The sequence below is a fragment of the Sebastes umbrosus genome, chromosome 6 (assembly GCF_015220745.1).
Source record: "Sebastes umbrosus isolate fSebUmb1 chromosome 6, fSebUmb1.pri, whole genome shotgun sequence".
Taxonomy (NCBI): Eukaryota; Metazoa; Chordata; class Actinopteri; order Perciformes; family Sebastidae; genus Sebastes; species Sebastes umbrosus.
The window spans coordinates 32,562,223-32,574,525 of record NC_051274.1 but is presented as its reverse complement, the minus strand read 5'-3'; the positions used below and the strand labels follow the sequence as shown (position 1 = coordinate 32,574,525).

The window sequence follows — 12,303 nt, the reverse complement described above, 5'->3', positions numbered from 1 at the left end:
ATGTAGAAAGCAGTGGGTGAGACAGACGGTGCAGAGTCAATCTGTCGTAGTTGATAATCTCAGCTAGAGCTGTAACGATTTATCGATTACTAATTAATCACCAACTATTTTCATAATCTATTAATCGGTTTGAGTATTTTTTTAAGAAAAAAAATTCCCTGATTCCAGCTTCTTAAATGTGAATATTTTCTGGTTTCTTTCCTCCTCTATGACAGTAAACTGAATATCTTTGAGTTGTGGAAAAACAAGGCATTTGAGGACATCTTCTTGGGCTTTGGGAAACATTTTTCACCATTAACTGTCATTTTATAAACCAAACAACTAATCGATTAATCAAGAAAATAATCAACAGATTAATCAATACTGAAAATAATACTTATTAGGTTGCATTGTGGGATGATATAAGTACGCTATATTGGGTAAAATAGAGATTCAGAAAACACTATACTACTATTTTCATTATTGATTAATCTTTTGATTATATTTTTGATTAATAAATTACATTTTGTAAATAAAATGTTAAAGAGTAAAACATGTCCATCATTATGAGCCCGTGGTCATCATTTTCTGACATTTTATAGACCAAACAACTAATCGATTAATCTAGAAATGAATTGACAATTAATCGATAATGGAAATAATCATTAGTTGCAGCAAATAGACCATCTTCTGTCACCTGAGAGCAGCAGTTATACATTTTTATGATTCATGCGGCTCACAAAGGAGACTAAAATGGTGTTAAATATAGATGGTGGTCTCTGATTTATTCAGCTCACCAGCTAACCAGAAAGTGGTCCGTTGCTAAAAATAGCCCCAGACTCTCTATGAAGCCCACACAGCTCTGTGTGCAGTAGTGAAATCCCCATTAAGTGTGTTGCTAGGGAGAAATGAGAATTTCTGTGGGAAGTCTCTATTGTCTCAAGGATACCGAGTGTTGTTGCTAAGCAACTCGGCGGCCAGGTCAATAATACAGCGGATGGTCGTATTCGCTGGGGCTTTGGAAGTGATTTTCCTGTTTCATCTTGTTTGAGATGTAACACTGTAAGAGCTCTGGGAGCTCTCGGTTTGTTTATCGAAGAGTCGTGAAGCAAAAGAGACGCGTTGGACTGTTTCCCCCATCTGATGAGATTAAAAGATAGTAGCCTAAAAACATGCCTGATCTGATCAAAAACTACTATAAGAAAAGGGGAACCTCACAGAGAAAAAGGAGGATGAAAGGCAAACAGGAAGAACAAACTCCTACTGATTATGTGCAAAACAATGAAAACGTTCTAATCTCGACCACCTTCCTGATGACTGTGTTCCATTTTTAATCTAATTTCTCAGAAGAGGGAAGTCAAACTATTGCGTTATTCGTCATACTATTCCGGGATGTCTTGTTACTCATGTAATAATTAACACAGACCAGACTGCTTGGCTGTACTCATTACTGTAGAGATATCTACAAGTGTGATTCTGTGTCCATGCAGCCATCTTTCTCTCCTCTGCCAATGCTGTGATGTAGAAAACAAATCTAAAACAAATGCTTATTACATAATACAGTTGATGCCTTTTCTGTTTCAACCATCTGTTGTTACACAAATTCTGTTTTAAGTTGGTTCAAGTCCCCTCAGTAAATAGTATTAACTAAAGGCTGAAATGATTTTCTTAGCTATCTATCCAGTGCCCATCTACCCAGTGGTGCACATGACACTGGGCCATGTGCTTAGTGGGCGTCCAGGTCTCAGTCCGTGTGACCTAACTTTGATCTTTCACAGGACAGAACTATAAAGAGTCCGGCGTTATCTCGGGTGAGGGGATAAAAGAGCGTCCCGCTGCGTGGCGGCATTCTGTCCTCTCTGTCCTTCCCACCTCTGGAGGTGTGCTGTGGCGTGTGCCACATGGCGTCTGGGGCTGAGCCCTGTTGTGCAGCTCACATTTATTATTTACACAAAGTATGAATATAGTTCACACGTACACGGGACTCCGGGAAAACATTGGATTCCCGAGACCTTTTGGATGCTTTGATGGTGAGGGATCGTGACAGCTTGGAAGTTGAATGCACGACTGTGTGATCTGAATGTTTAAACTATTAGAGAAAATAAAATATAGCATAGCAAATAATTGGAATTGTATCCGATTTTAAAGCTTCGGTAGGCAACAATCTTTTGGCATCATTGAGCAAAAATTTTATAATAACCTTTCAGCATATTGTAATTCAAGTGTTCTGAGAGAAAACTAGACTACTCCTCCTCATGGCTCTGTTTTCAGGCTTTAGAAAATCTAGCCCGTGACGGGAGACTTTGACCAATCTCAGGTCATTTCACAGAGAGCGTTCCTATTGGCTGTGCTTTGGCTGGTGAGCGGTGGTTGGTATTTCCTCAACTGATCTCAACATGTCTGCCGGGTCACAAACAAGCCCCCAGAAAGAGCGCCGGTCGTTGATCCCAATTTTCGTAGTGGCCACACAGCGGTACTACAACTTCCATGTCCGTCACGTGATGCCATTGGGCCCAAAAAGACTTTTTCCTATAGACTTACATCGGGAAAGAGACGTCTGTAACTCAGCGGACACTCTAGTAACCCTTATTTAAATCATTAGGTCCTAAAAGTTGTAAAACGCACTAATAGCCGAATCCAGAGTTATTTCCCCTCCTCCGTTCATGTGAATAAGACCCAGAACCGTAACGACGGCGTGGCGTTGTGACCCCTGGACCGAGCGGATGCTATTGCTCCATGGGCCCAATGAATGCGGAAGATTGACGCAAGATCCGGTTACTTTTCCAAACAGAAGTCGAGCCATTTTGGCCTCATGCACCACTGAGCAACTCTCATAGGAATGAACGGGACCGCGCCTCCAATTCTCTTAATACATTCATGGCCATAAACTTTCTAATTTTACAGCTAAACAGTACACTACAAGACGTTTCTGAGAACATCTGAGGAGAGAAATAGGCATTAACGTAACAGAATATGAATTCATATTTGATCAGCGCTGCCTCGTTTGACCGTGGCTCTCAGAGACGGCAGCTTGATGGCAGAATCCAGATCAGCTCTGACTTGTTGTTTTCCTCCGGTGTGTGAAATCCTGTAGATACCGTTAGGAGCACCGGAGGACACAGAGGCACATGATGTTTTTCTGTCTCATGAACTACCATCAGGATACAGTGACCGTTTTATAAAAATATATATTTTTTGTAATCATATTTGCTCCATTTCTACCCACTGCAGCTTTTAAAGTATTTTGAATCTATCTAGTATTTTATCTTCTTTTTTTAAATAATTATTTTTCTTCCTTTAAATAAAAAAACGTGTGTTTTACGTGACTAAAAATAAGATGAGCTGGTGCAACAGCGTGTGTAAAGTGAGTGTGCCAGTAGTACCAATAGTACAGCAGGAGGAGGTTGGGGATGCCGTGAGTGGGAGCCTGTTTTGGACCCGCCTCCAGCTCATTATGCATGCAGTAACCGGGGAAACTAGAGGAGTCGCGCCTCGGCAGATCGTCACGACACAGTTCAAAAGCGCCCGTAGAGTCTGAGACGGATAGTAGAGAAGAGAGAGTAACCGAGCAGTGGAGCTCTGACATGCAGCATCTTGAAACCGAAACATAATTTTGGTGGAGAGATAATTTCTCAAAGGAGAGAATCGCGCTTGCTCGACTGTTCCAGATGTGGGGAGCGCCTCTGCAGAAGCAGCACAGCCGCGGTTTGGATGCGAGATGGAGACATAGGGGATTCCTCTCGAGGACGCGCACAGTGAAGAAACTACAGCCGGTTTAAAGAGAGACAGATCAGAGCAGGGAGGAGGAGAGGAGGACAGCTGGGAGTCAGGATGGTTCAAAACGTGGTTCTGGTGTTTCTCCGCAGGAGGCTGAGCCAGAGACCCAATGTGGAGGAGCTGGAGAGTCGGAACATCCTCAAACGTGAGTCTGTCTACAAACTACCATCTCTCCAAACAACTACTAATACTATCTAAAATATGTGTAAACGCCCTGATATAACCAGTTCAACCCGGGCAAGACGATGCATTAGTGATAGCACAGATTACCTAGTAGTACAGTACATTATTCAGGAGCAGAAGGACGCATGAGTGCACATTTCATCTCTTCACTATGAGCTGTTAAAGACACTCTGGCTCTGACTAACCTGCTGTGACTTACATAGCTTTTACTATTAACTTAATTAGATCATGGGTGATGAATCTATGTCTGTTAATCATTTAAATAAAATAATACTCTGTAGTGTAAAGACAGTATATAGACAGTATCTGTAAAGAATGATTATTTTATTTAAATAAAATAATACTTTTAAATAATACTGTGTAGTGTCTTTACATTAGAGTATTATTTTATTTAAATACAATAATACTCTGTAGTGTCTTTACACTAGTTATTTTATTCAAATAAAATAGTACTATAAAATAATAAACTGTAGTGTAAAGGCACCAGTGTTATTTAATTTAAATAAAATAATACTATTTTATTTAAATAAAATAATACTATAATACACTGTATTGTAAAGACACTAGTGTATTATTTTATTTAAATACAATAATACTATAAATATACTCTGTATTGTAAAGACACTAGAGTATTATTTTATTTAAATAATAAAATACTATAAAATAATACTCTGTAGTGTAAAGACACTAGAGTGTTATTTTATTTTAATTATTACCCATCAAAAAGATGGGTTCAAGATCAATATATATATAAAATGTTACCTTGTTAATATAGTATGAATTTCTAATTTGTCTGTTTTCCTTTTCCCAGAGAGAAACGACCAGGTAGAGCAGGAGGAGAGGAGGGAGATCAAACAGCGGCTAAACAGAAAGGTACAAAACTGTATGATTGTGTGATTTCCATATATTTAGAAGCATTTGTATCTGATAACTAAAACCAAAACAATATCAACCATATGAACACTGTATACATGAATCACTATGGAAACTCTCATAGCAGTCAGCTATAACTGTTTGTCCAATTTCTCGTGTGTTCCAGCTCAACCAGCGACCGACAGTAGACGAACTACGAGACAGAAAGATTCTGATCCGCTTCAGCGACTACGTGGAGGTGGCCAAAGCTCAGGACTATGACAGGAGAGCAGACAAGCCCTGGACTCGGCTCTCAGCGGCAGACAAGGTGTGTATTTGCATGGAACAAAATAACAGCCATATGTCAACCTCTATGACCTGCCACTAATCACTTGGGACTTATCACCAAAGCAAGTTCACCACTCAGACCAATCTGATTACAAATTCCTCGAATTCTACGACCTTTTGCTCATCAAGACCATTTGCATGCTGCTGTTATCAGCTCATCTCATCAAATCCCCTCTTCTCTTTAGTTCTTTTAGGCTGATTATATTTCCTCTTCTTCCTGCTGTCACTTTTGCTGTCCAGAGGTTGCAGCACCCTGCTGGCTCAGGAAGTACTTAGGGATGCACTAATGTTTTTTTCCTCCTCCTCCCCACAGGCTGCAATCCGAAAAGAGCTCAACGAGTTCAAAAGCACTGAGATGGAAGTGCACGCCTCAAGCAAACACCTAACGAGGTCAGTATTTTAAAGTGTAGTATGCATGTAGTATGGTGGTTTTTGGGAAATCTTGTGTGCTCTATTCTGGGCAGCAGCAGATCTATATTTAGCTCTCCTTGCTCATCCAGAGAGCGTCGCAGAGTTAAATATAGATGGGAGTACTCGTAAACGGGAAAGGGGGGGTAGGGGGAGGTGTTGTCCTCTGGAGAGCTCCTAGAGAGAAATGATAAAATGCCACGGCGTCCTTGGCTAAGCTTGTTTGGAAAGCGGGGGTCCTTGTTGTAAGTTGTAACAGTGACCCAGAGGGAGGAGAGGATGCGAGTGTACGCGTCCAGCCCTTCAGCATATGTAACGGCTGTGCTAAAAATAGCCCCACAGAACTGATTAATAGCGGCAATAATAGCTGGATGACAAAGGCACCCTCTGCTCTCACGGTTCTACCCTTTACAACACTACATGTTTGTCTCTCCAGGTTCCACCGGCCATGAAAGCGGCGAGTTTCTTCTGTGAAGAAATGCTGTGAGCATGGAAGTTGTTCCTGAAGCTGAAGACAGTTCAAAGAGCCTGGAGCCTGTTGGTCTTCAGCGCGTCTTTAACATTCTTCCAGCACCCCCTAATGATCATATCACCCGTATGAGGGCGAGGGTGTGGGAGAGACGATGACGGTAATGTTTGCGGCAGTGTGTCCTGGAGACTACTGAATGTCGCCACGTGGAAGCTGGCTGGTGGACTCTCTGACTCTCAGGACGAGAGCAGAAGGAAAAAAAAAACAAAAAACAATCTTGTCATTCAGTCAGTGTTGTTTTTTTTGTACTATTTCATGGACTACCTTTGACAAGGCGGTGTGAATCCGTGTAGTGGGAAGAAGTTGTGCATGTGACCAGCTTCACCTTTTCTTAACTGATGAATAATGTGTCACTCGGGCTGTGTAAAGACTGTGCAGTCTGGGGGGAGGTGGTATCGGGGGTGAATTTGATATTAACTGTACAGTATGTCAATCTGAATGGGACGTCAATGTCTTCACTGAAAAGAGAAATACCTTTGTAAGCACTACTTGTCTTCAAAATACAAGGTCTTTTTTAAGAATGGCTTATCTCATTTCTTAACAGTTTTATTTTCAATCAGGTTGAAGAGGTTTTTAAAAACAATTGATAGATTTAACAATTTAAATTAATTGGTCTTTTTTTCAGTACTTAACTAACCGACACAAATAAATCAGGAATTTGTATTAAAAATATGACAGAGCCAAAAAAGCTTAATACCTGGACTTACTTTCAAAGAACACTTAAAATTATTGAATTCATAAATTTCATCAAATAATAAATATCAGAATAACATGACATTTCTAATAACAACACATCAGAATAAACCAAACATCCACGTACAATAAAAGCAGAACCTGGAGCAATCTGAAACCAGCTGAAGGACACAGCGCAGTGTACATCATGTGATGAAATACATAACCTTGTTTATAGTGTAGAGACCATAGAAATAGAATACAGTAGAGACCTTTAGCAGGACTTTGTTCAGCTCATGGCTCCGTCAGGGGAAAAACAACGCATGCATGCCTCTCTTCACACTCTGGAGCTCCCCCTCTTGCTAAGAAAGGCACACAAGCACAAAGAAACCTTCAGGAAAGACACTTAGTTTAATTAAAACCTTACACAACACCATCTGAGTCATAAATTATCTCCAGACTGTGTGTTCAGTACAGGCATTCAAATGAGGATTGTTCTGCTGACACTAAATGAAAGGCCAACCTAATTGTTCTGGTCTGATCCACACTGATGGGTTACCTGTGTTGTGTCTACTCACCATCTCGCTGAGGAGTCTGTCCTGAACTGACTTCATGTCTTTTCTTATCAGGCACATCTGGGAACAGCAGGCAGAGTAGCAGAGTTTCAGGGGAGGTAAACATAGAATATGACACAGTAGGATCAAGCAGGGGACGAGATGACACATGAGACAATGAGATAAGCAAAATGTTATTCAGGCCACTCAGCGAAAAATCATTGGACAAACAGACTGAGAGGTGAAGGTGACATTTAAAAAAAAAAGAAGAAAATAGATGAAACCTGAACTCTGGATTTACACAACTAACTACAAGTCTAACACGTGGGCAACACAACGGAGCACATATTAGATGTGAGCTGTGAAGTTTAGGCCGGAGGATCACACCTGGGATGTGAATATTCTCTCCTCGTACTCCAAGCTGTGGCACACGTTACTCTGGAGGGCTTTCTTCAGGGCCTCGTTTCTGGAAGGAACAGACAAGACGGGGACACGACCAAACGAGGGAGAGGTTGAAGAAGGTTGGAGAACACACCAGTTCAAGGTTAAAGGAAAAATGTAAATATACTGTGGGTTTAAAGGGGAAACACTAATCATCTTTTAAAATGCACCATTTCTTAAAAACTGCACTTGGTGTGGAAAAGGATTCCTGGTTTGACTAGACACAATTACAGTACATAGTAATTCAAAACGGTTTAAAGACATACTTGATTCTCACCAATTAGAAAGTCCACCACTGGCCTCCCACATTCCTAACACTGACTACATTTACTTGCACAAAATATTCAGTTTTTGCCATTATTCCGAGAAAGACAATATTCCTAATAAGCTGTTTACATGCAGCCATGCATACTCTGATTAACGTAGCGGACTTGTACAACCGTGCGAACACAGCCTCCCTAATTCATTCCTTCAACCACCTTCTTGAAAAGGTCGCCGTTGCGACATTTGCGCATTTCCAAAAGCCTGTTGATATCCAAGTCTTTTATAATGTTTAAGAGTAGTTGTGTTTCTCCTTCTGACCAGAAATGTGGGCTTTTCTTTTGGGCATGCATCTCTGCAAAGTGTCGGCCAGTTGGTTTATGTACAACGCCTGAACAGGCAAGAGGCCGTGTGCACAGTGTGCACGCTGTATACATGTCCAAAGTATGCTCCTAAACCAGAATAATATCGCCATATCCCACATGTCTTAATCGGAAAATGCTCCAAACAGAATAAGGCCCAATTCAGATTATCCAAACAGAATATGCTATTTACATGACCCGTATCAAATTGAGAATGTTGTCATATTCTGAATAATTGTGGAATATTAGTATGCACGTAAACGAAGTCAATGTCTGGTAAAGCAGAACGATGAAGTTTACGGATGTGGAGATTAGAAGCATGGATCTGATCAAGACTGAAGAAAATGTTCTAGAGTTTTTGGGCATTTATGTGAGTCGCCGAAACGAAGCAGCTCACCAACCGAACACTTCTTCGTGGTGCTTTTCAGCAAAAGGAACTGAGAAACTAATACAGGAGGAACAATGAATGGGGTCTACTCAAAAACTGCTTATTTTTTTTAGCAAAGTCAGACAGAGGGATTATTTGATTTTCCTGATCTTGTCAAGTGAAGAAAAAAATGTTGAAATCCTAATTTTCTGACCAGCCTCCTACATGTATGACAGGACTGGATCATAGGTGTTAATTTAAGCATAGTGAAAGGGGTGGTGTTATTGATGAATCTGGGTTCTCTGTATTAACACAAAAATCAAGTACTTTCCATTCACTTTGCTTTGATTGTGAAGAACCTGGGTATAATAAGATGGCCCTTTGCAGTCAGGGCAGCAGTGCCTTGCTGGATAATGGTAGGGAAAAGCTTACTAAATAAACAGTGAACTCAGTGTAGTCATATGAAGAAACACTGGCCACATCCCTCTAAAAATAACTTAGAGTACATACAGTATCTATCTCATGATAATAAGCCTGAGGAAGAACTTATTTTTTCAAGCTTTTTTAAATCAATGCTCCATCAAATACACAAGTGTTATTCATACACAATATTTGTGTATAAGCCTGTGGGAACATCATTGATCAGAGTGTGGCACGAACAGGGGCAGCCTCGAACTAACAATATGGCTCTTTCAGTGCTCACACAAACACACACACTAACTAAAGGTTAGGTCTAAATTTCACCTCACGGTTCCTCGCTCCCGGTAAGAATGGAAAGACACGGTCTGCTTTTTCCAGTACGTCTGTGAGAGAACAAACACTGATCAAAAACTGGTCAAATCAACATCAAGAACATATTTAGTGACATCACATTTGTCAGAATATTGTATGGTGGGATAGAGAGAGAGAGAGTGAGACAGAGCCTGAGTGACATACAGTCAGGTCTTTCTCCATGTTTTTAAGCACAGTGTCGTCCTGCTCCAGTTGGTGGATCTCTTCTAAGAGGACCTTCCGAACCTGTTCAAGCTTCTGAGTTCTGTACAGAGGAGAGAGAATTAAACAGGCAAGTGGAAATCTAAAATGTAAAGCAGACAAAAAAAAAAAAAATACAATGCATTTTCAGATTGCAGAGAGGCAGAACACTGTAGACTTGGAGGCCGTAAAACACACAAGTAATTATGTAGTAACAGAGAAACAGGCTTTTACACGCTGGCAGCATTTTTTCGTAATAATTGCATATCAATTTATTGTTTTTGTTTCACACAGAACGCAAATATTTCGAAAAAGGGACGTAATTTTTTTGGGAACGGCAAACTTTATGACTCCTTTCAACCTTGATAAAGGCAGCACAGACCAGATCAACTCCTTCTGTTCTTACCTTTCACAATAAAGATTAATATTCATATAATATTTGCAGGCGAGTATTTGGCATTTTTGAGTTGTTTATTCATCACGCCCCCTGTCTGTAGGGCCTTAAACTTTGGGACTGCTTTGGGAAATGAATACTGACTGTACAGTTGTTGTCCCTAAGGACCACATTGGTGGGGAAACTAGCCATCAAATGAAGCTACAGTATATCTTGATGGTAAAAAGCATCAAATGTGCATATTTGTTTTGTAATCTATTACCTAATATGAACAGTGGATGGAAATGTTGGCTTTACAACGCTAACTACATACTAACTGACCTGTGTTTGGTAACTTGCGTGTTGAAGGAGGAGACGTGTTGCTGGGCGGTCTTCAAAGATTGCTTGCTGAAAACCTCCACCATGCTATAACGGTTCTGAATACAAACACATTTAATAGATAGAGGTTCAGTTGGGCCATCATTTAACAACATTCATTGGCTCAGGATTATGAAAACAAAACTGACAGGAGATACAAAGTGCTCAAGAGAAGTTATGAGAATATGTTAAGTCTAAAAATCAGTCACTGCTTTCTCAAACACACAGGGGTACACCCTGGACAGGTCGCCAGACTATCACAGGGCTGACACAAAGGGACAGACAACCATTCACGCTCACATTCAAGGTCACTACACTTAATACAAAACACATTATTTTCAGTGGTGTTAAGTGTCTTTTGAATTTCCTTCAGAAAAAGGCAGATTCTGTTTCCTTGTTGACTATTTAAATGTGTCATTATGTTTGCGTCCAACCTGGAACTTCTTCTTCAGCTCTGAGCTGAACTGCTGGCACAGGTTACTCGGGTTTACATCAATTTTTGGCAGCTTGAAATCCTCATCCGTGTCCATGTCTCCGTCCTCCACTTCAGCCTCCCAGTGACTGGAGCTCATTGTGTGGGAAGAAGACATCACGCGGCTCACATCAGCCTCAGCAGGCACATTAGCAACTGAGGGCAACAGACAGACCCACTGATACGTTAGTGTTTTCTTTGATAACTAAAACAAGAAAGCATTGAAAACATAAATGTCTTCACTGTTTTGGCTATTCTACAAGAAATATTTTGCTGTTGGTATAGAGTTATACATAATTTAATACAGTGGTTCTCAACCTCAACGGGGTCGCAATTACATCGCATTAAATCGCTTGTACCATTGATATAATTTGCCTTAGAATAGATTTTATTGAGTGTGCATGCATATGATTTTTTGATGGGGGATTTCCGGCGGGTCAGGTGGGAGAGGAAAAGTCACAAAACGCATCAGAAATCCACAGAGCCTGGAGCATATTTGACAACGCCTACACGCTAGCTATTCAAATTAAACAAAATTGTCATCACAAACAAACAAAGCATTATTATTTAGCCTCAAGGCGGGTGTGAGGGGTGACAGAACAAATCCTCGAAAAGGTTGCGAAACACTGTTTTAATATATAAAAATGTATCTTACATGCAACTATTACATTATGTTTTATTCTAAGACAACTTAACCTTTGTGCTTTTTTGGCATTTCCAATGGTGACTGCCCAACAACAGTCCCAGAACAGGACTCTGATCACAAGATCTGTTCCATGACGAATCACTTGACACTGACTGTGATGTCTAGTAAAAACTGTGGAAAGGGTACCTTTGCCGTGAGTTGTGTCTCTGACAGTCTTATTCTTGATATTCTGATATTCTTCCGTTTTTCTTTCCTTCGCAGCTTTGAAAGTTCTTTTCTTTGGCCTGCTTTCCTCTTCTTCTAAACTACTCTGCTCTCCCCATCTCTGGGCCTGACCACGAGGCTTGGTTGCTGAAACGATGAAGAAATATGTGTATTATCCCACATAAGAGTTATTGACAATATTAGAGGTAAAACAATGACAAATGTTCATGTTTTAGTTAGGGCTGTCGAAGTTTACGCGTTAATAACACAAATTTGTTTTAACACCACTAATTTCTTTAACGCATTAACGCAACTTGCGATTTTAAGGTTGCAGTGGGCTCAGTTTTAAAGCCAGAGTGAAGATACTGGCATCATATGAAACTAGAAAACCTAAAGAATTCATTGGTACCAACTATGTCATACCAGCATGAGGTTAAATAACTTTTAAATACCAATACATTTTGGTGAGGAAAAACTGGTATGGCCATTTTCAAAGGGGTCTCTTGAACACTGACCTCAAGATAT

At 40.4% G+C, this 12,303-nt stretch overlaps 2 protein-coding genes across 12 annotated transcripts in view; one reads left to right on the top strand and one right to left on the bottom strand.

Moving 5' to 3' along the window:
- phactr3a (phosphatase and actin regulator 3a) overlaps positions 1-6,594 on the top strand; it is a 53,001-nt gene extending 46,407 nt beyond the window's left edge. For all 3 annotated transcript variants that reach the window (XM_037771986.1, XM_037771985.1, XM_037771987.1), the window contains exons 8-12: positions 3,846-3,901; positions 4,751-4,812; positions 4,979-5,119; positions 5,453-5,529; positions 5,984-6,594. In XM_037771986.1, the coding sequence (XP_037627914.1) occupies positions 3,846-3,901; positions 4,751-4,812; positions 4,979-5,119; positions 5,453-5,529; positions 5,984-5,999 (352 nt within the window). In that variant the 3' untranslated portion in view covers positions 6,000-6,594. The remainder of the gene's footprint in view (positions 1-3,845; positions 3,902-4,750; positions 4,813-4,978; positions 5,120-5,452; positions 5,530-5,983) is intronic.
- A 19-nt stretch (positions 6,595-6,613) lies between these two features.
- Positions 6,614-12,303, bottom strand: part of sycp2 (synaptonemal complex protein 2) — a 28,059-nt gene continuing 22,369 nt past the window's right edge. For all 9 annotated transcript variants that reach the window (XM_037771974.1, XM_037771976.1, XM_037771979.1 and 6 more), the window contains 7 exons: positions 10,891-11,084; positions 10,421-10,515; positions 9,670-9,769; positions 9,478-9,536; positions 7,690-7,768; positions 7,327-7,383; positions 6,614-7,110 (listed from right to left, as the gene is read on the bottom strand). In XM_037771974.1, coding sequence (XP_037627902.1) covers positions 7,054-7,110; positions 7,327-7,383; positions 7,690-7,768; positions 9,478-9,536; positions 9,670-9,769; positions 10,421-10,515; positions 10,891-11,084 — 641 coding nt within the window. In that variant the 3' untranslated portion in view covers positions 6,614-7,053. The remainder of the gene's footprint in view (positions 7,111-7,326; positions 7,384-7,689; positions 7,769-9,477; positions 9,537-9,669; positions 9,770-10,420; positions 10,516-10,890; positions 11,085-12,303) is intronic.